We start from the raw sequence: 23,959 nt of genomic DNA on the forward strand, positions 1-23,959 counted from the left end.
ATATATTAATATGTATGTATAAATATTGATATGTATAAATCATCGACCGTTGAAAAGGCGACAGGTGTTAAGAGAATCTCTTAAAATGGTAAGTGTGTCTTTTTCTCTTACTTTTTTCCTTACTGTTGATGTCCTAATGAAACTCTGTAATCTGACATGCAAGCCACGTGCTTTACTAAACCCGTGAAACATCCTTTTGTCCATATATTTTGATTTGTTTACAATGACCCATGAACTTTCCTAATTACAATTACTTCCCTTCATTAGTTATTAGGCTGGATCGAGGAGGCTGCGTTTATATGCGGATCCATTCGGTTTTCAGATCACCCTAAGGTCAGATTCACATCATTATTATTGAAAACAGTTCAAATACATGTAATAAAAAAAAGATAAAACCCGATTCACAATAACATCAAGTCGTCAACATAGTACAATTTCTTTCTTTTTTCCTTTTAAGCCGTATCAACCTAGTTTAATTAACGAGAAATATTTCATAAGCTTGTGTTTTTCAGACAACTATGACTCTCTGTCTCTCATTTCTTCTGCTCCACTTGTTGATTTCCCGAGGTTTCCGTCTCTGCAACGAGACGAGCACTCTCCTTCTCAAAGAAATCGAATTCTTGGAGAATCTTAGCGAGCTTTGTGGCGTTATCTTCTTTAATGTTTGCAGGGACCTTCTCTTCGTACCCAGACACACTCATCATCTTCTGCAGCTTCTCCTTTTGTCTGATGAAACGAGAAATCAAATGGTCAAAACGAGACAAACATTTTTGTTTCGATTCCGTTATGAGTTTAGGGGGATTACTTTTGTAGTTCGTCAATCTTGTTTCTGATCTTTTCTTGCTCAGCTTCTGTGTTAATAGCTCTGTCCACTTTAAGATATACCTTGAGGTTCTCGTTCACCGTCTCAACTGCAGAACCAGCTGGGGCTGCGTGTTCTCCCTTTAACAGAACCTATACCAAATCCCCCCCCCCATAGAAAAAACTCAATACAGAAACACGAAACAGTAGAGAAACCATAACCAAAGGTGGACTTGTTGTTTACCTCTAACGACGATAGATTTGCGAGTGTTCTGATCTCCAACTCGTGAGATTTTACAATTTCAGATGTTACGTTGTTTTCACACAGAGCAAAGGCAGGTAACCTGAGATACAAAATGTACACAACGAAACATAGATTTGTTTAATGACTTTGTATAATCCAAAAATGCAGGATCATTATAAAAAAAGGGGGCTTGACCTTTCATTCTTCTGTTTCTCCAGCAACTCTGCACGGAGTGCCCTCAGGCACTTCACACTCGCTAGAACGGTTTCCATTTCGGTCTCGACTTTTTCATTTGTCCAATTCTGAGCTCACGACATCAAACATCAGACGAGAAAAAAGGTTAGAAAACAGAATAAACTATGAGAGGCAAAGTCACTAAGAAGATCTTTACTCACCTCTATACCAGAGGGGTAGTCACATATCATGATAGACGCCTTTCTTTCAGAGTTTTTGGGTGAAGGCAAACGTTGCCATAGCTCTTCAGTAACAAAAGGCATCAGAGGGTGAAGCAGTCTCAAACCAGTCTCCAACGATACCCAGAGAGCATGCTGTGCATGAGCCCTCTCTGAAGCAAACGCAGGGTTGTCACCAGCAAAATAAGGCTTGATGGCTTCAATGTACACATCACAGAACTGGTATTGCCACCATGCATATACTGTGTTGGCAGCATCCGAGAATTCAAATGCGTTCAGTGAATCCACAGTCTTTGATATTGCTTTATTTAGTACAGAGAGAATCCATTGGCAGCTGAATGGCATCGTTTCAGGGCTTAGAGTCAGCGGAGGGGAATAATCATCGCCAAGCCTCATCATCGCAAATCTGACAGCGTTCCAAAGCTTGTTACACCATTGACGGTAACCAACCACTCGGAGGATGTCCAGGTTTATTTTGTCAGACTATAAAACAAGCAAAAGAGCAGAGCAATATTCTTAGTTTACAAGACAACAAACTGAAGAAGCAAATAAGAGGTTCTGAGGCTGCGTGCAATGGGTAGTACCTGAGCAGTGTAAGAGACAAGTGCAAACCGAAGAGCGTCCGCACCACATTCGGAAATACCATTTGGAAAGTCCTTCACTTGTCCTTCTTTGGCAACAACCAGCTCTTTTGGATCCAAGTTACCCTCTTCTAATCTCTTATGAAGACCATCAAGAGTTACCCCGTTTATTACTTCAAGCGGATCAATGACATTTCCAAGAGATTTTGACATCTTACGCCCATGTGCATCACGTATCATAGGATGCAAATAAACCTACAGCAAAAACAACAAATGCGTTTAGGTAACAAGATATGACTTGGCATCTGTTAAGAAGGGTAACATCCCAGTTTAACTTAAAATTTTACACGTACCTTACTGAATGGAACGTCACCACCTAGTTTCATTCCCATCATAACCATACGAGCAACCCAAAAAAAGAGAATATCATGCCCAGTTTCTAGGACAGATGTCGGATAGAAGGCTTTGAAGTCATCGGTTTCATCAGGCCATCCCAGAACAGATAATGGAAAGAGCCCAGAAGAGAACCACGTATCAAGCACATCATGATCTTGAGTGAGTTCAAATTTCTTCCCAGAAAATTTTTCAGCAGCCTCTTTTCGAGCTTCTTCCTCGGTTCTTGCAACAACCCAATGGTCAATGTACGCACCGATCTCCTTGCGTTGATCTTCCTCTAGTGTTGCATACCATGCTGGAATTCGGTGGCCCCACCAAAGCTGTCTTGAAATACACCAGTCACGTATGTTCTCTAGCCATCTGTTAAGGTCCATTGACATTATTAATAGATGGTTAATTATAGAACCACAGAGAAAATGATAAATGAAAGAAACCTTCTCCACTCTGCCGTGTACTGCTTTGGTATAAACTCGAGCTTCTTGTTTTCATCAGTGATAGCAACATCGAGAGCCTCCTTTGCAATCATGCTGCAATTGACGTACCATTGAGGCTTAATCATAGGCTCAATGACATCACCGTTCTTTGGCAAAGTCCAAGCCTCATTTCATTGTTTTGGGCACCTCTGTACAGCCCCTGGAATACATATAATGAAAGAAACATTTAAGGTAAGATATGAAAGACACCTACAAGCAACCACCCTCGGTAACAATATCTCCTCAAACGAAGATTCAAGTTGCTATTATTCGTTGCGTGAAAGTAACTAATGAATTACCTTGTTCTTCAGAGCTTCAACAACTGCCTCACGCGCTGCAAAGCGCGGCATACCTGTGAAGTCAGACCCGCCGTTTGTGTTGATTTTTCCATCATCCGTTAGTATGTTTATAAATTCAAGATTGTGACGCTTTCCGACCTCACAATCATTGGGGTCATGGGCTGGAGTGATCTACAAAAGAAGCATAACGCAACTTTAAAGCAACTATTATAAGCAGAAACCTAGCATCGAAATATAAAGGGTAAGTATGTACCTTAACACAACCAGTACCAAAGTTTGGATCAACAAGTATTCCATCACAGATAATTGGTAACCTCCGTCCATTAAATGGATGCACAGCAAATTTGCCATGAAGATGCTTGTATCTTGCATCATCAGGATGGATAGCAATGGCAGTATCCCCAAGCATTGTTTCCACCCTTGTAGTGGCAACGATAACCTCGCCCAAGCCTCCCTCCAGAGGGTAAGCAAATGAAGTAAGCAGACCAAATTCTACTGCCTTCTCATAGCCAGGAACTTTAAGTAGCGTTTTCTCTTTGATATCGATATGCTCAACCTACAGAAATAGACACACTCCGCATAAAAAGGATGCCGTCTAATAATCATAGTCTAACAGTTGTTGGCTTACCTCAACGTCAGATACGGCTGTTTTCAAAACACAATCCCAATTGACAAGCCGAACATCCCTGCACAAGTTTACATGTGCTTTCTATCAACAAAGTAACTGAAAAAGTAAAAGAGTACTCCTGATTTTTGTACATTTCTGTTTCCAAGTACTTTTACCAAAAGTAATTCTATAGCCAAAGAACAAAGTCAGACTTAAACAAACCTATAGATAAGCCCTTCCTTGTATAACCGTACAAAGCCCTCAGTAACAGCTTTTGATCTTTGCTCGTCCATTGTAAAACACTACAAAATACGGGCAGAGTATAATAAATAATAACAGTGACAATTTTCCATAACATTTGACCAACAAAGGTCGGATCACCGAATTTTACCTCACGAGACCAATCAAGAGAAGCTCCTAGACGCCGGAGTTGTGTTAGAATCGTGCTACCATGTTGGTTCTTCCACTTCCACACCTTTTACATGATCATGAATGAACCACAAAGGATTTTTATAACCCCATACAAAACCGAAATTGATTCGTGAGCGTATTTTTATTTCCAACTTACTTCATTTATGAATTCTTCACGGCCAACGTCATGCCTAGTCAATCCTCTTTCACGCATAAGCTTTTTCTCAACCACAACCTAGAATGTAAACAATGTGCAACAAATAAATATTCTACAACCATGGATAAAGAAGATTTTTACTCTATGGGCCGAAGTTATAGTAATTTAGGACAAGAGATAGGGTGGGAATAATGATGGTAATGGCTAACCTGTGTAGCTATACCAGCATGGTCCATCCCGGGCACCCACAGAGCATTATAACCAGACATTCTCTTCCAACGAATAATCGTATCCTGCATTAGATAATTTCATGTCGTTGATCATAAGGACGAACAATAGACAGAGCAATAGCACCAATATGTTTTGTGAGAATGAAACCTCAATGGCAGATGTCAGAGCATGGCCAATATGCAAGGCTCCAGTCACATTTGGAGGAGGAAGAACCTGCAAAATCAACAATAGGATTAAAGAAAACCTTGAACACTTAAATAACTCAAAAGACTTTCTTAACTGACTTTCGTAGGACGACTTAAAGAAGACAACAAAAACAAGGTCCAATCCAGAATGAACATGAACTCAAGAATTAAAATAAGGGCTTACAATAACAAACGGCGGCTTGGAACTCTTAGCATCCGCCTTAAAGAAGTCAGAATTCTCCCACCAAGCATACCATCTGACACCACGCAACCAAAGTATAACACATAGATTATACAGACGTGTTTTGTGGGATTATAATGAAACACCAAGCTCAAATCTCAACGGACTTACGATTTCTCAACGGCAGCAGGACTGTACTGTTTAGCCATCTGTGAAGAGAGCCTTTTCCTCTCACCAAGAGGAGTTTCAGGGTCCACAAAATCTGCAGGATTCTCTTCGATCGCATCGCGTTTGGAACTCTTCTTTGAGCTCTTTTTAGGTGCAGTAGTTCCATCTTTCGCCTGTTTTGCCTAAATACCACAAGCAAGCACCATGAACAAAACGAATTCCATTATTCCATGTTCCAGGGGAGAAACAAAGTACGTGGCTTTCCTCAGAGAGGTTACCTTGAGTTCTGCAAGCTTTGCTTTCTCCGCAGCTTTTTGCTTCTTCAACTCCTTTTCTCTAGCCTATACAAAATGTTCTTTAAAAAATCACTTCCAGAGTTGATAGTACTGTTACTAATTTCATTCTCATATAGCAAAGATGGTTGATCTAACTTTACTATCTAACTGTACTAACTGCATCACTAATCTAATAATCTCTTCCAATACTCTAACGAATATTCCTTGATTGAACAATAGAATAAAACCACATTGGTCTATGAGATTTTGAATGTTAAAATCCTTTGTAATCAAGCTGCACGAGAGCAACATAGAAACAAGGCCTGATTCTAACTTTTTATGAATTTTTTTTTTGGAAAAGAGGATCAGAATTGAAACCTTCTCATCCTTCTTCTTCTTTCGTTCGAGCTCCTCTTCTGTGAGGATCTTCTTCTCTGCTTCGGACTGCGAATTCATAAAAAAAAACAAACATCAGATTCTCTGAGACTGGCAGAAACGATCGAAAATCCTTCGTACCATTATTCTCGAACCGTGAAACGAACGACGTAGTAGATTCGTAAGGCTTGGAGCTGCGAAGAAGCTGGCCTGAGAAGGAGAAGGAGATGTAAATAACGGCTTGGTTCGACTGAGGAAGAGCAGTGACATAGACTAACGAAACCTTCTAGGGCTTATTGTTATCTTTCATGTTTTTGACGCTAATACAACAAATAAAAATTGAGATTTGGGTTTGTAAAACGAGTCGAGTGCTGTCGTTTTAGGCCCAGTGGGCTAGGAATTACAATTGACTTTTTTGTACTTGTCTACTTAAAATTTTAATTTGTCTAATGTAAGTAAGATTTGACATATTTGTCCAACGTAGGTTTGCTGGGAGGAGAAGAACACAAGCAAGAAACGGTTTGTGCCTATCAAAGATATAACTACTTTCGAGTCTCTTCTGTTAACCATTTATGGCACAAGCCCAACACAAGTCCAATAAGCTCGATGAAGAGAAGAAGTATTAACGAGTAAAATGTGTTTTAGAGTTTTTTTATGAGTATAAATACGTCTCGGTCTCACTTCATTTGTATTGTAGATTGTGAAAAATCTCCTCAAACCAAGTTTTATAGTGTGGCCATGACTTGACTTGTTTAGTATTGAAAGCAATGGGTCCAACCGTCCAAGTACTAGCAGCCGCCAACATCTTCAAGTGAAGCTGAATATGAGTATCAATCATCACCGTTTGATTCACGATAATTATCGATCTCTAGCCGTCTGATGAGCAGCCCTATGTACAAACACACCTGCAAAGATAAATATAGCACGTCTTTGATAAAGACAAAGGTTCTCTTAATTTGTATTTGTTTATGAATGTATAATTTAAAATGAGGTGTTTAGCCGAAGTTATATATTGCAATTATTTGCACTAAAAATATTATATTATATATGGGAAGAATCGGGTCCGAAAAGACCCCACAACATGATATGAATCAATGTTTTAAGCTTCATTTGAAAATCCGAAGAGAATTGCATTTTGCCGGTTTAAAAGATTCTAAAAAAAAAAGGTTATATATAAGAATGTATGGTCATCATTCTTTTGGTTGATATTAAACATTTATTTTTGGTTTGAATGTCTTTTTATTGCAGAAAGTTTTATATAGCAGTTGCAAGGCTTGGAAGGTAGATTGAATTTCAGGCAAAAAAAGTAGAATAAAAATCATTGTTACTGAAACAACGATTCAAATTATAGATGATTAGGTTAAATGAAGATGTATTATTGTTTGAACTAATGATTATTAACCTTTTCTGTCCTATATTACATAACTATATCATAATGCCATAAAACCTTGGTTGAAAGAATTATGTTTAAGCAGTGTGTTGCCAGTGTTGCCTTGTTGGTATATAATCTCAGGGATCCAGCAATGTAAGATTTTCAAAATCCAACTCGGACCCATATATACAATTAAATAGGCTTATATCATGGATCAACCATATCGTTTAAAATTTAATGTATTTTCTATGCTACGTATGAAAAGAAAACTAATAGTTTGTGATTTTTAACAACTGGCTTTTTTATGCATTATGTATGCCTAATAATGTACAACATATATTGAGCTAAGTGGACAAGCCTCAATGGTTGAAAATCAAGTGAGATTTGTTGGGTCTAAACGATTGAATGCTGCGAGTTTCAATAACTATGTGGTGGGGTATGTTTATTGTTATAGACCTCGATACAAACAACCAAACAAAAAGAAGGGTTGACAACCAAACTTTTTCATATAAACATAATCGAAAATGAGAAAATAATACAACTTCATATAACCGTGTGACTGATATATGTGCATATTTTCTCACTGACCAGGGTTAAGAAAATAAAGTAAACTGCAATCATCAGACTTGACCAAAGAGTACTGTAATATGTTGATGGTCTCGAACCTCAGTGTGCATTGGACCATTCAAAGGCGAATTTGAAGAAGTATGCCCTACAAGCGATACGGTTGCCATCTTTCTGATTTTTCAAATGGGCCCCGCAGGCATGCATACATTCGGGCCCACTGAAAATTCATGTGCCGGCTATAAAAAGCATACCGGGAGACAAAAGACAAATGTTTTTCTTTTGTCGCACTAATAGACACTGTATATAAATACGTGTAAAATGAAAATTATACATTTTTCAAACAGATAGCTAAGTTTATATTATCTTATAAATCATAATCCAGTGAACTCAAACATAAGCTTCACTAATCTTATAATTTCATAGAGTCTAAAGCCAAGATAGTAGTAATTAGCTTGGTTGTGATGTGCTGCTACATTCTCATCATATTAGACATATCAAATATTTCGTATAGAGAAAGATGTGCAAGTTATAAATAACAATATATTGAAATAAATAAAGGTAGGCAATGATGGAGTAAATGTGATAGGTATGACATGACCCCACGATGGCGAAGAAATGAAAGTAAAAACATTAGAAAAAGTACCTAATGATAGAAGAACAGGTTGTTCCCCAAATCTGAAAGCAAAAATTATTTTGAAGAATAATATACACACAAGGATAAAGCTGGAAATTTGAATTTATCTTGTAACTTTTGAATTTTGATGTTTTTGTTTGGTCAACAACTGATCAGCATGCATGACCTTGATAAACCTTCTTTTTTACTTCACTACTTGGTACATTCATATTTAGATGGCTTGACTTTACTAGTTACATTTTGTTCTCTATAAAATGTGAATCTTTCACAGTACACAATAACTAATGAAGAATATGTAGAGTTTTTCGCATTATGTGGTTGAATCACACATTAACCATAAGATTAATTGACGAAGTTTCTTGTTTCAACATATGTTGAAATATGAATATAGAGGGCATAGCCTTGATTAGATTTTGATCGTTTTTTACTCTCTTAGCTTACGTTCTTATTGTAGTTGAACCCACTTTAATTTGACCATGTTCCTAATTTTGAAGGACTTTTATATTCACTAGCAGTCTAATTCAAACTTCAAAACCCAGCCCAAGGACAATATTCCCAACTGTCGATAAGTAGATTTCTCCTTCTGAATACATCATAGTATTGATGATCGCATTCATGTAGATGTACAAACCAAACATAAAAATAACTTATCATTGCTTTAAATATAGTACTAATAGTTTAGTACATAACAGAACTACAAATCAATTTGTATGTCATGTATCTTCGACGTATTTTTTTTTGTCAGCCCACGTTGTCGATCTTCCATGAATAACATACATGAGAAGCAATAGAACATTGAAATCATGATGATAGTATCATCGCCTTTGGCCATTATTCAGTTACCCATTTACCTAACCCCACTCAAATTTTAAAACGTTTTTTTTTGACAAAAGGCTTCAAATTTTAAAACGTTAATGGCCATTTTTCATTTTTGTTTTATACACTGGTCAATGTCGATAAATTTGTATTGGAGGAATACATAGAAATCGTATTAAAAAAATATGCACACAATGCGGTTAAGAAATAGTATAACAAAATGACAATTCACCATCTCACGAACAAACCAGTAAAATTTGTTTTCGTGAAATTAATCTTGATGGACACACACTATCCAACCCTTATTGTTAGTTGTTCAACATATTATTTACAATTTGAATGTGTTAAGAAATAAATTTTCTCCTTAATTTTTCAGTGGTTTAACTTTTTTTCTCCTTTTTGTTATTTAATTTAATTTAAACTTTTTCCTCACAACCCACCAAGATAAATAGGTACATGGTATCCCCTGAATTCAACCATTCACACAACGAATATCTCTAAAGAAACAATGAGTGAGCTTTTCAACTCTCTCCCTACTTGGGATCTCCATAACCTTGGATCACTCTTCAACCAAAACTTCAATTTAGGTATATACATCTGACACACATTCACATATATATATGATTTATGTTGGGCATGCTGGTATACATACGTGTGTGGTTTCATGCAGACAAAAAAATGTATTGTTGTTGAAAGATGATGTAGTTGTATTAGTAATCCTATAAGTTCCATCTAATAATGCTCGCGAGGAATTTGGCCGTGCAATGTACTTGTAGATGCATGTTACAACCTCGATGAATCGCCGGAGCATGTACTCCGTTCGCCGGAGGTGGATATTATCGGCGACGTATCCACGGGCTACCTCGAAGACGCACTCATCGAATTCAGTGTGAAAAGCAAACGGAGACGTCTTTCGTTCAACGCCGAGGACAAACCAAATAATCACTTTGACAATTATCAGGTTTGCATATTTACTCTGTTTTTTCGTTAGTCATAACATAATTGTTCAATATTTTTTATAACTTTTCTGGTTAAAGAACGTTTTAAAATTCTTGTGAAACTGATTTAGTTGACTGCGGACTATAATTATGCAGAATGATTGGAGAATCTGTGAGAATCATAGCTGCACGAGTAGTCAGTTTGCAGGTGAGTCCTACTTCTTTATAATTGTCACGCATATGATATAATATAATATAATAGATATGTGCTTAATATTTTAGTAGTTTGATTTCATAGTCCTCGTGAGTAAATTTATGTTTTTGACTTGATTTTCTTGTATATTGAGCAGATGAATCTCCAAATTCATCCATCAATATTTTTTCAGAATCTTCAAATCATCCGAAACACTCTTTCGAGCCGTCTTCATCCACTTCAAGTATGTATGCTTTACTTCCTTCAGATGAATTGTATAATCTGGGATCAGATTGTTTTTTCTCATTTCTGTTTAGCTGTCTACATAATATGATAGTTCGTGTTAATCCTTAAATACATACTAATCTCACACGTGTACAGAGAAAAATTACTGTGAGAATAAGAAGAGAGTGGTGTATCCATTTGGAGTGGTGAAACCAGGTGGTCGAGAAGAAGATGTAACCCTAAACGACATAAATAAGAGGATTCTCATGCCGTCGGCTCGGCCAGTTCGGCATCCGGTTGGAGCCTTTGCATGCCGTCCGTGTCTCTCTGCTAATGGACCGGGTCTTTCAGGCAAAGCCGTGGTTGCTTTCACAAAGATTCAAACATCAGGGAGGGGTACAATTACTATAATAAGAACTAAGGGCGATGAGATATGTAATACTGGTAACTAGACATGCGATCTTTATAGATAGTGTGTAGTGTGTGCTAGAGATGATGAGACAACGTTAATCACTGGTTGGCATGCTTAAACCTGTTGTTGTATATAATGAAAAAATGGTTATGTGTTCATTTTTTTTTTTGTTTATTCTGAAATATTGTATAGTTTCCTCGATAAAGAACCAAGAATTATTTACAATCATGTTAACCAAAATTTTGAATCAACAAAAAAGTTCTAAGATATTCGTTTTGGTTTTTATTATGTTTTTGCATGTTCGTGCTTTTTGTTCTTTACTCTTTTTCCCCATAGCATCCCTTTGTTCTTTAAGGAAATATTCAGTAGAGCTGAGTCAAAAAAATATTCAGTAGAGCTGAGTCAAAAAAATATTCAGTAGAGTAGAGACTAACAGATAAATAAAGGCCCCAATAAGCAAACAAAGCGTGAAGAAGAATACATACTACAGAAAATAAAGTAAAAGAGATGAATATATCGAAAATCAAGTAAAAAAGTGAGAGTATTTAGGACCTTATAATTCCAATTTTCTTAACGCAACAAATCGTTACTATCTTGCGTATATGTTCAACATATTTGATTCTTTTTGTCTACCATGTAAGTCGGTACAAAAGGGCATAGGAAATTTTAAATTAAAATATAAACTCTAAGATAAGAAATTTTGATTCCGTATAAACTTTTTTTTTTGATTCCGTATAAACTTGATGACTTTTAAAGTGATAAATTATGAGATATACAAGGAATCAGTCTTATAAGTAACATTTTTTAATTTGAATCACTCTTTAGTTCAAAGTTATTCCAAAGTATATAATTTATTAAAATGAAACCAAATCCAACATAATTTACGATGAGACCCAGATCGATCTGTCCTCGGTCAGATACACGGCAAAAAAATTAAATTGCACTACTGTTTTATTTTTCATCTGATAACAAGTGTGTAGCATGTATACAATGTTAGTGCAAAAATGACATCACAATTAAGTAATGCAGAAGGTAAACTAAGAGACAAAATAGATACAAGCAAACAACAATTGCTTTATTAGAAACCGCCTTGTAAACCCTATTACAAGTTCTGCTTAATCAGTCTCGCTAGCCTGTTAACACTCTAACAGCTGCTACTGAACAATTTCTAATCTACCCAAACTTGTCTCTCCATCGTCAGTACTTCAGCAACTGTTTCAGCACGACCCAAGAACATCCTAAGGGATTTTCACCCTTCCTCTATAACAATAGCCCCCAGTGTCTCATTGGAATACCCACGACTCCATAGCTCTTTTATAGTGATTTCCACGTTTCTGAAACCTAGTCTCCAAGGCAACATGGATATATGGACAAATTCCATATTAATAAGTATACTTTCCTTTTCTTAGAATGTACTTATTTTTCAAGGCGTAAACTTGCTCCCCAAATTTATCTCTTGCCTTTTTTCCATGGTATAAATTTGCTCCTCAAGTTTATCCCATGCCAGCTCAGCATCTCGCATCCACATGGTCTCCACCACTCCGCATGCCTCCTGGTTCACTCTCTGACACACACTGCATCAACAACTTCTTCAACGACTACGTCAAGATATAAACCCTCAGTTTATTCTTCTCCATCTCAGCATATCCTTACATCCACATAGTAACCCACCACTCCGCATACCTTATGTAGTAACGACTAATGCCTGCAGCATCAGTAATTTTGTCGCCTAATTAGTTACGGAAGACTATTGACATCTACAAGCTCTTCTTGGATCTTCATACAAAACATACATGTCTTCAGGTGGAATGTGACGTGGATTGGTTAGCAAATCAACAATACTAGCGCTCTTTGTTTCGTAGACTAATCTAAATAAAATTGAACATTAGTTACTAATTTACTGGTCGCTACGATTAGGCCTGGGCACGGATCGGATATCCGGGTTTTTGAAGGTATTTGCGATTTGCTTCGAATGTTACGGATATCTAATTTTCCGATTTGCTTTGATTCGGAAAAATACGGATATTCGGAAAAACGGATATCCGGAAAATAAATAGATATTTGTGGATATTTGCGGATACTTACGGATATCTCATTTGTTTTGATTAATACAAATAATCTTAAAAATTTGATACAAATTTTTTTTGGAAAATATTTTTTTTTGCATGATATAAAAGATAAAAATTAAAAGATATAGTGAATCTACATATTTTGTAAAATTTTAAACTTAATTAACAATTATAATAACACAAAACTTAAGAAAAAATTATAATTGTCATAAATGTTTTTTCCTTTTATGTAATACTTTTATATAAGTAATAATGTGAATAGAATCTGTCAAATCATATGTTAGAATAATAATTGTATACATTTAAAATTTTAAATATAATCAAAATATACATGTATTTATATATTGACGGATCGGATCGGATATCCGCTTCCCAAAATTTTAATATTTGTGATTTGCTTCGATATTAACGGATATTGAATTTTAGTATTTGCTTTGCTTCGAAAGCTTACGGATATTCGGAATTTTCGGATCGAATAGCAACGGATAACGAATCGAATCAAATTTCACGGATAAAATGCCCACCCCTAGCTACGATTATTTTTCCTTTTGCAAAGGACCAGTGTAGCTTTTGACTTTAGTGGCTTGGGACTTGGGTCCACTTCATAAGACCACTAGCTAAATTTAATAATGATGAGAAAAAACTATAATATTTTGAATGATCTCTCCGCAAGTCTCGTTATTAGAAAATTACAGTGTAAATTAATAGAGCAATTTAAAGATCTTGTAAAGTTCACTAATTTATAATGAAACAAATTTCAGAATCAAACGTGTGAAATTCTAACTAGTAATATATTTAGCATCCCGTTAAAAAAATAAGAATGTTTCCCCTCACACTGTAGTTTGTGTATTATTTAACTACAAATATAATTTTAGACTTGTTAACTTTCGATCTAATAAAGCTTAATTTTGAGTAAACGTTCAAATTAATTGTGTATTAGAACGTATTCATGAAAAAGGTTTTCCAGATTTTGATCAAAGAAAAGAAAGAAAAAGATTAAGATTGATACTATCTCAAAAATAAATAGAGGCTGCACTGTAAAGACTACATTAATTTGACACAGAGATTCATTAGACCAAAATTTCAAATTAATAGCTCAGTTCATACTATATAATACATGAAATTTGATATTATAAATTGCATTGAAGAATAAAACAATAGAGGGTTTATCAAAAAGAATACAATGGAGGCGAGCCTACTTAAGAAAAGGCCGTCAATCCATCGTTGAATAGGTCTTAACAATTACAATGGATCGAAACTATAAAGCCCAAATTAAAAGGCCCATTTAAAAAAAAACCTGAATATCAAACTGTCGTGTTCATAAATCTCCTAGGGCTCAGTTCAATTCTTCCTCAGGAGGATTTTCTCCATCATCTCCTTCTTCGTATCGTCCTTCTAAGCTTTTCAAATCTCCACTTCTCCTCCACGTCACGACAGGTTCTCTCCGCGGAGCTCACTCTTCCTTAACAGCTGAGGTACGAAGTTTCTCATCTCTATCTCCTAAACCCTAGGCATCACTCTATTCCTCCCCCTTTCGATATCGCATCTTGGTTTTGAGTAGAATCGATAGTTTATAGAAGCCGAGTTCAATTAGGTCAAAACTAAACGAAGATCTGATTTGAAATTCATTTGCAGGAATCAAAAAAATGTTCAGTTCGTCGAAGATACTGCCCCTCGAGGCTCCTCCCACCGACGGGAACCTCGGTCCACTTCCTCCGTCGCAGCTAACGGAGCAGGAAGCCGAAGAGAGAGAGCTTCAAAACAGCAGCTCGAATCAAGCTGCTCCGGTGGAGTCCGTAGCGACTCACACGAGGACCATCGGAATCATCCACCCGCCTCCCGATATCAGAAGCATCGTAGAGAAGACTGCTCAGTTCGTCTCCAAGAACGGATTGGAGTTCGAGAAGAGGATCGTCGCTAGCAACGCCAAGAACGCGAAGTTCAACTTCTTGACGAGCTCGGATCCTTATCACGCCTTTTATCAGCACAAGCTCGCTGAGTACCGTGCTCAGAATCAAGATGGAGCTCAGGGTAATGATGATGATACTGATGGTCAGAATCTCCAACTTGATGCTACTGGTGGTGGTGGTGGTGATGGTGAAGCAGGTGAGGGACAAGCTGATCTTCAGGCTCAGTTTCGGGTTCCTCCCAAGCCTTTAGAACCTCCGGAGCCTGAGAAGTATACGGTTAGACTTCCTGAAGGGATTACAGGCGAGGAGCTTGAGTACATTAAGCTCACGGCGCAGTTTGTGGCGCGGAATGGGAAGTCTTTCTTGACTGGGTTGCAGAGTAGAGAGAGTAACAATCCTCAGTTTCATTTTATGAAGCCGACTCATAGCTTGTTCTCTTTTTTCACTGCTCTGGTTGATGCGTATTTCGATGTGTTAAAGCCTCCGGAAGACTTGAAGGAGAAGCTGAGGAAGAGCGCTGCTGATTTGACAACTGTTCTTGAGCGCTGTTTGCATCGTCTTGAATGGGATCGTTCTCAGGAGCAGCAGAGGAAGAAGGAAGAGGACGAGAAAGAGCAGGAGAGAGTGCAGATGGCTATGATTGATTGGCATGATTTTGTGGTTGTTGAATCGATTGACTTTGCTGACGAGGAGGACGATGAGTTGCCACCGCCTATGACGCTCGAGGACGTCATAAGGAGGAGCAAAGTATCGGCAGCCATGGAAGAAGATGAAGTTGTGGAGCCTGGCAAGGAAGTTGAGATGGAAATGGATGAGGAAGAAGTCAGGCTCGTTGCGGAAGGAATGAGAGCAGCCAACTTGGAAGCGAATGGTGGCTCTGTGAAGATTGAAAGTTTGAACGATGAGGAAGCACCAATGAGGATTGTTAAGAACTGGAAGAGGCCAGAAGATAGGATCCCGACAGAGAGAGATCCTACTAAAGTTGTTATATCTCCAATTACTGGCGAGCTGATTCCCATTAGCGAGATGTCTGAGCACATGCGGATTTCGCTTATTGATCCTAAGTTCAAAGAGCAGAAGGATCGGATGTTTGCTAAGATTCGTGAGACTACTCTTGCACAAGACGACGAGATTGCTAAGAACATAGTGGGACTTGCGCGTCTGCGTCCTGATATTTTCGGGACAACTGAAGAAGAAGTCTCAAATGCTGTAAAAGCAGAGATTGAGAAGAAGAAAGATGAGCAGCCAACCCAAGTAATATGGGATGGTCACACAGGAAGTATAGGTCGCACAGCAAACCAAGCCTTGGCTCAGAATGCTAATGGAGAGGAGCAATACGGAGATCCAAACAGCTTCCCTGGTCCAGCTGCACTACCTCCTCCTCGACCAGGTGTCCCAATAGTCCGGCCATTGCCACCACCTCCTAATCTCGCCTTGAACCTCCCTCGTCCTCCCCCGTCTGTTCAGTACCCTGGTCCGCCCAGGCCATTAGGTGTTCCAATGATGCAACCCATGCATCCACAACACCAGCTCTCGATGCCTGGGCCACCTGGACACCAGCAGATGATGATGAACCGGCCTCCACCAATGCAGCATGGCATGCCTGTGCCACCTCCACCGGGATCACAGTTTGCTCATCATCAAGTTCCAAGACCTTATGGTCAGCTTCCACCACCTATGCATGGGATGATGCAACCACCACCTATGCATGGGATGCCGCCTCCTCCACCACATGAGGAGGCACCACCGCCTCTTCCTGAGGAGCCAGAGCCTAAGAGACAAAAATTCGACGAGTCAGCTCTCGTTCCAGAAGAACAGTTCCTTGCTCAGCATCCGGTAATGTTTTTTCTTTAAACCTTTCAGTTCTTTTCTTTTATATTTTGTCTGAGTTGTATCTTTATATATTTTCGCTTTATATGTATTGCAGGGTGCTGCTACAATCAGGGTCTCTGTTCCAAACGTGGATGATGGGCAAGTCATTGAGATCACAGTGCAGTCATTATCAGAAAACGTGGGAAGTTTGAAAGAGAAGATAGCCGGTGAAACACAAATCCCAGCAAACAAACAGAAGTTGAGTGGAAAAGCTGGGTTCTTAAAGGACAACATGTCGCTTGCACATTACAATGTCGGAGCAGGTGAAATCTTAACACTGTCTTTGAGAGAGCGTGGTGGGAGAAAGAGATAGAGAGTCAGCTGGTGGATGCAGAGAAATGCATTTGGTTTCTTCTTTAGATGTTTTCAAAACTTGGTGGCCAAAACTATTTGTACTGCTATCTTTTTTACTCTTGGCCCATCGCATCTAGTATCTATTGAAGTTTTAGATTGAAAAAAAAAAGAATATCACTGAGTTAAGTTTGTGTCGGATCTGCAAGCAACGTTTTGGATAACTCATCTTTACTATATGATACTCTGTTTTGCCTTTGTCTTGATCATGTGTTATCTTACTATGTTACACTATGTATTACAATATAGTTAAGATATGGCTGAAACATAGCATTGCTAATTACCAGTAGTATAAGCTCTCAGAACCAAACTCTTGCTTTAACCATGGTACTATTTTACTTGCTTCACTTCGATTGTATCAAACAATAACGTTACAATAGATGAGACATGTTTGAAACAAATACTAAACAAAAACAGAAAATAAAACTGACTTTAAGTTTCTCTAGAGATTTATGGTTACACAAAAGATAAAGTAAACACTAAAGTTGCCTATACATAATAACTACAACATTTTTGAAGTGGATGACTCTGAAACCATCTTGTATCGTATGGGTCGGGTCGTTGACTCTTTACTAAGAAACAAGTTGAAAAAAGAAAACAGAGAAGTTGGGTTTCATCCTTATTTGGTTGATCCTAATATAGAATAAAGTTCCCTAATGCTTGATGATTTCAAGAGAAGGTGTGACGAAAGAAGATGATCGGACACGAGACTGTCTGCTTCTCCGGGAAGACAACCAAAGACAAGAAGAGAAAACAACTCTCAAAACTCTTCTCAGGACTTCTCCTCTCCTTGGGACTAGGCTAGTTTCTCTTCCAACCATTTCTTTCTTTTTTTCTCTTTCCTGCCCGGTTTATGTCGGGTTGATTTGGTTTAGTAGTAATGATGAGATATGTGTCAAAACTGGAACTGCCGACGTGACTCTAATATAGTGAAGTGTTGTAAAGATATACAGAGACCGCGTTAGGATTACAATACGCGTTGGCTCGTTCTTAGTTTTCTTCAGTTCATACATAAATCATTTATGATTTTGGAAATTCGAACATATTTTGGGATCTAATACCTGTTGCATACAAGTGATTAGTATAGGTTTAGTTTTGAATTGTTACTGTTCGCAGTTTGAAGTGGTCCTAGACTCTTCTTTCTATGGTAACGCGTTTTCAGTTTTGTTATTGATATTGATATTGATATTGATTTCCCTTCAATCCCAATTTAAACCATAACTTAAATTTTATTTATTTATTTTTTGCCTCTCAAATTTATTCATAACTAATTTACAATTTCCACTTGAAAATGTATTTTCTCTACAAGCAAAAACTATATGCATGAACCCGGATCCTGAAACTACAAAATAAAAAAGAGAAAAAAGTAAAGAACGAGTTGCTGACCCGCTCATGAAACTGAGTCTCCTCGAGTTGATTCTGACAAGAAGAGTCTTAGTTGAAAATCATGAAACCAACAGGAAAGGTTCATGACTCTGTCTTGTCCATGGCCAAAAAACTCCATGAAGCTTGAGCTAACATTGCTCAGAGAGGTCTCAACAAAGGATTAGTGGTGATCAAATCGTTTGCATTTGGAAGTTTTAGTAAAGGAGGATTTCTCAGGAGCTTCTTCAAGTCAGACTGAAATAAAAATCAAGAGACAAAAAAAAAGATAAAGAACAGTGAGGACAAATGAATCTAAACAATTGTGTGGGTAGCGTACCTGGACAGCATCATGAAGATGACAAACCTCTTTTCCTTGTAACAGTCCAACCTTCTCGAGGTTTTTGATATAACCATTTAGATGATCCAGCACATAATGCGTTACTTGTCTTGTTCTCAAAACACTCAAAACCTGGACGCTCATAACTTATATGTAACATGACCATATATAAACTAATACCTAACGTAATTCATGGGGTTTCCAAGAAAAATAAATGGTTTCAGACCTGAGGAAATGAATGGCGGACATCTTCCAAGAACTGTTTTGCTTCTTCTCCTTCCAACTCACTTTCATTGATTACAATAGAAGCAATGTGACTGTTACCTGCGTCAAGGAAACAAATATGACCTAACAGTAAATGATGGGGCAAAGGTTTTCATTTGATATGCAATACCTAGAAAGCCATGCAATTGGTGTCGCGCGATCCTATGGGCACGGAGAAATGCAGAGGAAACGTAGCAAGCAGATTCGAGTCTTTCAACGATTAAATAACTGACCAACTTGCGGGGGATAATTCTTGATTGGAGAAACTTGTAATACTTTGGGAAATGAACACACGGTTTTAAACCTCTCCAGTCGCATAGAGACTCTGTAGAAACAAGGTCGAGTGCCTCATCTACTGATTGCATCAAAACGTTGGCAGTACCTTTTGTAATTCTCCCATCATCAAGCATCTCCCAGTAAGCCGCCTGAACACCTGGTGGATGCAAGAGAGTCTCAAAACGATAGCTAGCTAAATAGTTCGACGTCCAGAAGACTAATGTTAGGCATTGTGAAATACCATTTAAGAAGCGTATACGTATGTCCATTATATTCGTTGGGTCAACATTGCCAGCTTCACACCCATCGTGAGGATTCACTTGTTCCCCTTGTAAATTTTTCAAACTTGGAATATGTCCTATAACTGTATGCCAGTCAGCAGATCCAAGCTCCTCGTCATCTCCTAGATTTTCAAAAGCTTTGAAGGCGGTGTTCATCATTTCAAACTTTGTGTACTCCAGTATTCTTTTCTGCCAAACAGGAAAATAAAATCATTATATTACTGTAGCAGTGGTTTCAAACACACTGTGTGGGCATGTACATATTAGGGAGTCAGTAACATTCCGAATCAGGTATGCATTAATGCATACCATTATTCCTGGATGGTAAAACACACAAACCTAATAATAATATACACACAATGGTGGAAAGAGGCAGTCACTTATGTATAAGCACAAACACAAATGATTAGAAGTTCAATCATCTACCAGAGTAAGATGGCACATATTAGCATCTAAATTTTTTGAAAAGTAGCATTACAAGAAGACATATGATTAAAATCCACACCTTGGTGGCCGTTAAAGTGTCCATACGAAGAAGGTGCAAGAGGAATTGGGTAGTGGATCCATTAACAACCAAAGTTAGGAACACAATCCCACCCGTAAAGAATAGAAACTGCATAACAGCTGAAACGTCAAAGATAACAAAAGGAAAAAAATAATAATCCTTAAAAAAAAAAGCTTTAAACCTCACCCTTGTTCCCGTCTCCGAACTAATGTACGAATTGCCACTCGATTGCTGAAATTTATGACAGAGAGCCAGAGTGTGTCAAAGCTTATATGAACTGAGGACATGAGTTTATAAAGGACAGGAAAAAAAAGGCAACCAGATAATTTTCATATATAGCTCTTGGATGAACAAAATGATCCATTTATTAAAGAACTCACTTTTACAGATAGAGCGAGTGAGAGGGAGACAGCACCCCTTAATCCAGACCACGTGAGTATGATGGATTCCTTCCAGTCTAAGCCATAGCCAAAACGACGTAGCAATGGGTACAGAACTCCAACCATTACACATCGGGATAGTTGGACATGCAAGTATAAGAGGAAAAGAAAGCCCCACGAGGTTCCTGTATCAGAAAAGGTGCTCATTGAGACAATGAATGCTCCTTAAACCCAAGTACAATATATGTAAAATAGAATTTTTATGCAGGGGACAATATCAGTAACTAGTGCTGTATCCAGAAAAAAAAAATAGATGTTAAACTCTAGGCAAGAACCTTAGTTTGTATCTTCCGAAAACAGAACAAAAATTAAACTCGGAACATCGATTGTGAAAGGCACCTTCGTAAGATATTTTCCGACTGCTAAAGTCGCCTTCAGCAATAATAACACCACTGCAATTCACAAGAGAAACAAATGCAATGTAATTGTATCAACCAGCTAAACACTGACAGCAGTATAGCAAGAGTTCATAACAGATGAAAGATAAACTATTTCCAGATACTTTTACCTGAGTATAAAAACTAATGTGTTTGCAATATAAGCAACCATTTCCCTGCAAAATCAAGAAGACAGTCATGAACTTATATATGCATTTAAAATAATTACCTTACTTATGATGAAAGAATTTGTAAAATACCAGAAGTGATGCAAACTCTGCTGGCTGTCACCCTTAAATGCTGTCCTTGCAAATGCAGCGAAAAACCTATTACAGTCCCCAATTATTTATACCAAAAGTTACCCTTTTTTTACTACCATAACAAAAGAAAGAAGGGATAATTCACCACGACTTACATCCCCAAAGTCATCACAGTCAAAATTCCAGAGACCTCAGCCCACTCTTGAGCCTGTACATGTTAGAAAACTCTTATAAGGATTTCTAGATATCTAGCATTGGAGATTAGCGTGTGTAGAAGAGACCATACAGTGTAGTACGCGAAATAGCTAACTGAAAGCGTTACAGTGATCTGAACTACTATGTCATTGAACACGAATCTAAGCCAAAAAACTGAAGCAATGCCAAAAGCTACACCAATACCTACACTAAGGGAAAAAAAACAAAACCAGACAACATAATCTGAGAGAAGAAAAAGAGCACTGACACACGAAGCCACTAACAAAGGGAAAAAGATAATTCATACGCTCCAAACGAGTTTTGAGCAAGAAATTTGATTATGAAACTCCAATCAGAGGTACTCCCCATCACCATCTTCAAGAATAACTGGAAGACTACAACTGATACCCTGAATTTATAAAAAAAATTAGAATAGATGACATACAGGCACCTTTACATTGGGCACGTACGATTGAGATGATTACCCGTCATTCATCAAGGACTCCCCGTCAATAATAGTGGTCATCTTCTTACTAGCACCAAGCTCCTTCAGCAAAGCAACAACAGCCACAGGGTCTGTAGCACCTAAAAGTGCTCCAAGCAACAAAGATGTTTTCCAATCCCAGTTATACGGAAAAGTGAGCTACAATAACACAGCACAATTACAACCCAATAGACTAGATAGTGTCATTGTTCACGGTTCTCCGTATCTAACACAATACCTTCAACAGAGAACCAATCCAAAACGTGGAAATCAAAACTCCAGGACCAGCAAGCAGAACCATTTGTCCAAGACATCTCTACGGATGACGTAGACAATCAATGCTCAAGAATCAAACACACACAAAAAGTATCTCAAAAAACCACATAAAAGAGAGGGGAAAAAAACCTTGATCTGGTGAACATCCATGGAGAATGAGCTCTCAAAAAGAAGAGCAGGGAGAAAAACAGCCAAAAGTAGGTCAGGGTTAATATCATTCCCTGTACAAAAAAAACGCCAATCTGAGTAGCCGTTACTCAAAAGTCATGCCACGTCTGTGTCTGTGGGCAAAGCCTAATGAAACATTTGCCTCCAAATTTCAAAGAGCTAATATACATATGGTTTTTACTTAAAAATATACATATGGTTTAAACTCTAACTTGTAAGAAATGTCTTTATTAAATTATATTTTAAAATGTTTATGACCAGCCATGTTTTTTTTTTCTTTTTTTGTAACAAGCAGCCACACGTAATCTAACAGTGTAGAGAAAGAATACGGTAAGCTTACAGATACGAATCCCATGGCCGATCTTCCCAAGGCTATGACCACTTCCATATTCTGCAGAAAGCTAATAACTGATGAGAGCTACTATTAGTATCGGAAAAACAATCAAAACAAGCAGCACCGTCCGTGGACTTAAATAATAAAAAAACCTAGAGATCCGAGAACAATGCCGATGACGAGGAGAACGACGGTGTACGGAACTCTGGTGCCGTTAAACAGCTGTCTGCAGGCTGTGCCGACAACCAGCGATGCTCCCGCGAAGATAACTGCATCAACGGAACTCGAATCGCTCTCGTCTGCATACGACAACGACAGACTCGTTTTCTCCGGTGACATGTACGACGGCAACGCCACCTCGGTTACACTCGTCATCTCCGTTAACCGGGAGCAGAAGAGGAGATAGATTTTGATTTCGTCTGTTTAATTAATGGTCGGCCAGTGAGGACTGAGGCGGTTTGTCTCTATCTATGGTCCGGAAATTAAAAACAAACAACCTTAGCCGATAGAGCTAATTTGTTGGACCAAATTAATCGATTCGGAACCGAATTTCCGGTTTACGTCAATCAAACAACTTCTATACTAGTTAAATAAATACCAATAGTAAAATAAATGCTTATAAAATATAGAATTAATGTATTACATATATTGCGATAGTTTATTTTATTTTATTTTATTATTATATGTCAAAATAGTAAATATTGTTTAAAAACAAGTATTTAAGTGTTGATATATATTTGTGCAGTATAATTACATACTAAATTTTATTATTAATTTTATTTATTAATAATAAAATTTTAATAATATATTAAAACAGTTTTAGAGAAAAAAATAGTATTAAAATATGATAAAATGATGTGATCGATTTTGATACCAAAATAGTGTCATGAATTAGAAATACCAAAAATAGTCATTTTTCGCGGTTTCACGGTTTTGTAACAGTCGAAAACCTTCAAATATTCATGTAACATAGATCGATGCACCTTGTCTAGCAAACCTCGTTCTTCTTCGGGTACATGGCTTGCATTTGTTACGGATTCTTCTTGATGCTCGGAACTGTCGGCTTCCGCGCAGCACTTCTCTTCGTTCGTCACAGTTACAGGTCGATCAAATGCGAGTAAGAAATCTGTCTTTCTTCCTTCTTCTGCCTCTTTAAAGAATTTTGCTAGAACAAAGAAGACAGAGAGATAGGGTTGTTAGAAAGAAGAGAGAAACACAGAGACAAATGTCTGTAAATGTTA

At 37.7% G+C, this 23,959-nt stretch overlaps 4 protein-coding genes across 7 annotated transcripts; 2 read left to right on the plus strand and 2 right to left on the minus strand.

The window, feature by feature from the left end:
• Nucleotides 1-323: 323 nt before the first annotated feature.
• Nucleotides 324-6,099, minus strand: LOC108843648 (valine--tRNA ligase, mitochondrial 1). Its single transcript, XM_057007652.1, is given in 22 exon segments — nt 324-726; nt 806-954; nt 1,046-1,145; nt 1,241-1,347; nt 1,441-1,941; nt 2,043-2,294; nt 2,393-2,795; nt 2,870-3,011; nt 3,014-3,068; nt 3,208-3,378; nt 3,461-3,763; nt 3,836-3,893; nt 4,037-4,116; nt 4,206-4,289; nt 4,383-4,460; nt 4,592-4,675; nt 4,761-4,826; nt 4,983-5,055; nt 5,151-5,329; nt 5,426-5,488; nt 5,801-5,866; nt 5,939-6,099. Coding segments are annotated over 22 exon segments (3,336 nt in total). The 5' UTR covers nt 6,068-6,099; the 3' UTR covers nt 324-533.
• A 3,571-nt stretch (nt 6,100-9,670) lies between these two features.
• LOC108854456 (uncharacterized) lies at nt 9,671-11,223 on the plus strand. Its single transcript, XM_018628024.1, has 5 exons — nt 9,671-9,773; nt 9,963-10,147; nt 10,281-10,332; nt 10,475-10,561; nt 10,699-11,223. Exons 1-5 carry the CDS (start codon nt 9,695-9,697, stop codon nt 10,992-10,994), a joined length of 699 nt encoding a protein of 232 aa, XP_018483526.1. The 5' UTR covers nt 9,671-9,694; the 3' UTR covers nt 10,995-11,223.
• Nucleotides 11,224-14,344: 3,121 nt separating this feature from the next.
• LOC108807696 (probable splicing factor 3A subunit 1) lies at nt 14,345-17,358 on the plus strand. The gene is made up of 3 exons (XM_018579950.2): nt 14,345-14,498; nt 14,659-16,769; nt 16,861-17,358. The coding sequence occupies exons 2-3, from the start codon at nt 14,670-14,672 to the stop codon at nt 17,116-17,118; spliced, it is 2,358 nt and encodes a 785-aa protein (XP_018435452.2). The 5' UTR covers nt 14,345-14,498; nt 14,659-14,669; the 3' UTR covers nt 17,119-17,358.
• A 1,007-nt stretch (nt 17,359-18,365) lies between these two features.
• On the minus strand, nt 18,366-23,186 carry LOC108811128 (sodium/hydrogen exchanger 8). Of its 4 annotated transcripts, none has more exons than XM_018583274.2 (19): nt 22,871-23,186; nt 22,725-22,775; nt 22,346-22,437; nt 22,179-22,256; nt 21,942-22,099; nt 21,764-21,865; nt 21,548-21,665; nt 21,417-21,469; nt 21,262-21,327; nt 21,133-21,177; nt 20,964-21,016; nt 20,565-20,749; nt 20,371-20,415; nt 20,185-20,292; nt 19,640-19,868; nt 19,253-19,555; nt 19,085-19,182; nt 18,859-18,990; nt 18,366-18,776 (listed from the first exon to the last, which is right to left on the minus strand). In XM_018583274.2, exons 1-19 carry the CDS (start codon nt 23,091-23,093, stop codon nt 18,681-18,683), a joined length of 2,235 nt encoding a protein of 744 aa, XP_018438776.1. In that variant the 5' UTR covers nt 23,094-23,186; the 3' UTR covers nt 18,366-18,680. The 4 variants fall into 4 exon arrangements, with proteins under 4 accessions (XP_018438776.1, XP_018438911.1, XP_018438842.1 ...); XM_018583409.2 differs by having other exon boundaries at nt 21,942-22,041; nt 22,725-22,792; nt 22,871-23,007; XM_018583340.2 differs by having other exon boundaries at nt 22,725-22,792; nt 22,871-23,007.
• Between the last annotated feature and the right edge of the window lie 773 nt (nt 23,187-23,959).

This window comes from Raphanus sativus, chromosome 1 (assembly GCF_000801105.2).
Source record: "Raphanus sativus cultivar WK10039 chromosome 1, ASM80110v3, whole genome shotgun sequence".
NCBI lineage: Eukaryota > Viridiplantae > Streptophyta > Magnoliopsida > Brassicales > Brassicaceae > Raphanus > Raphanus sativus.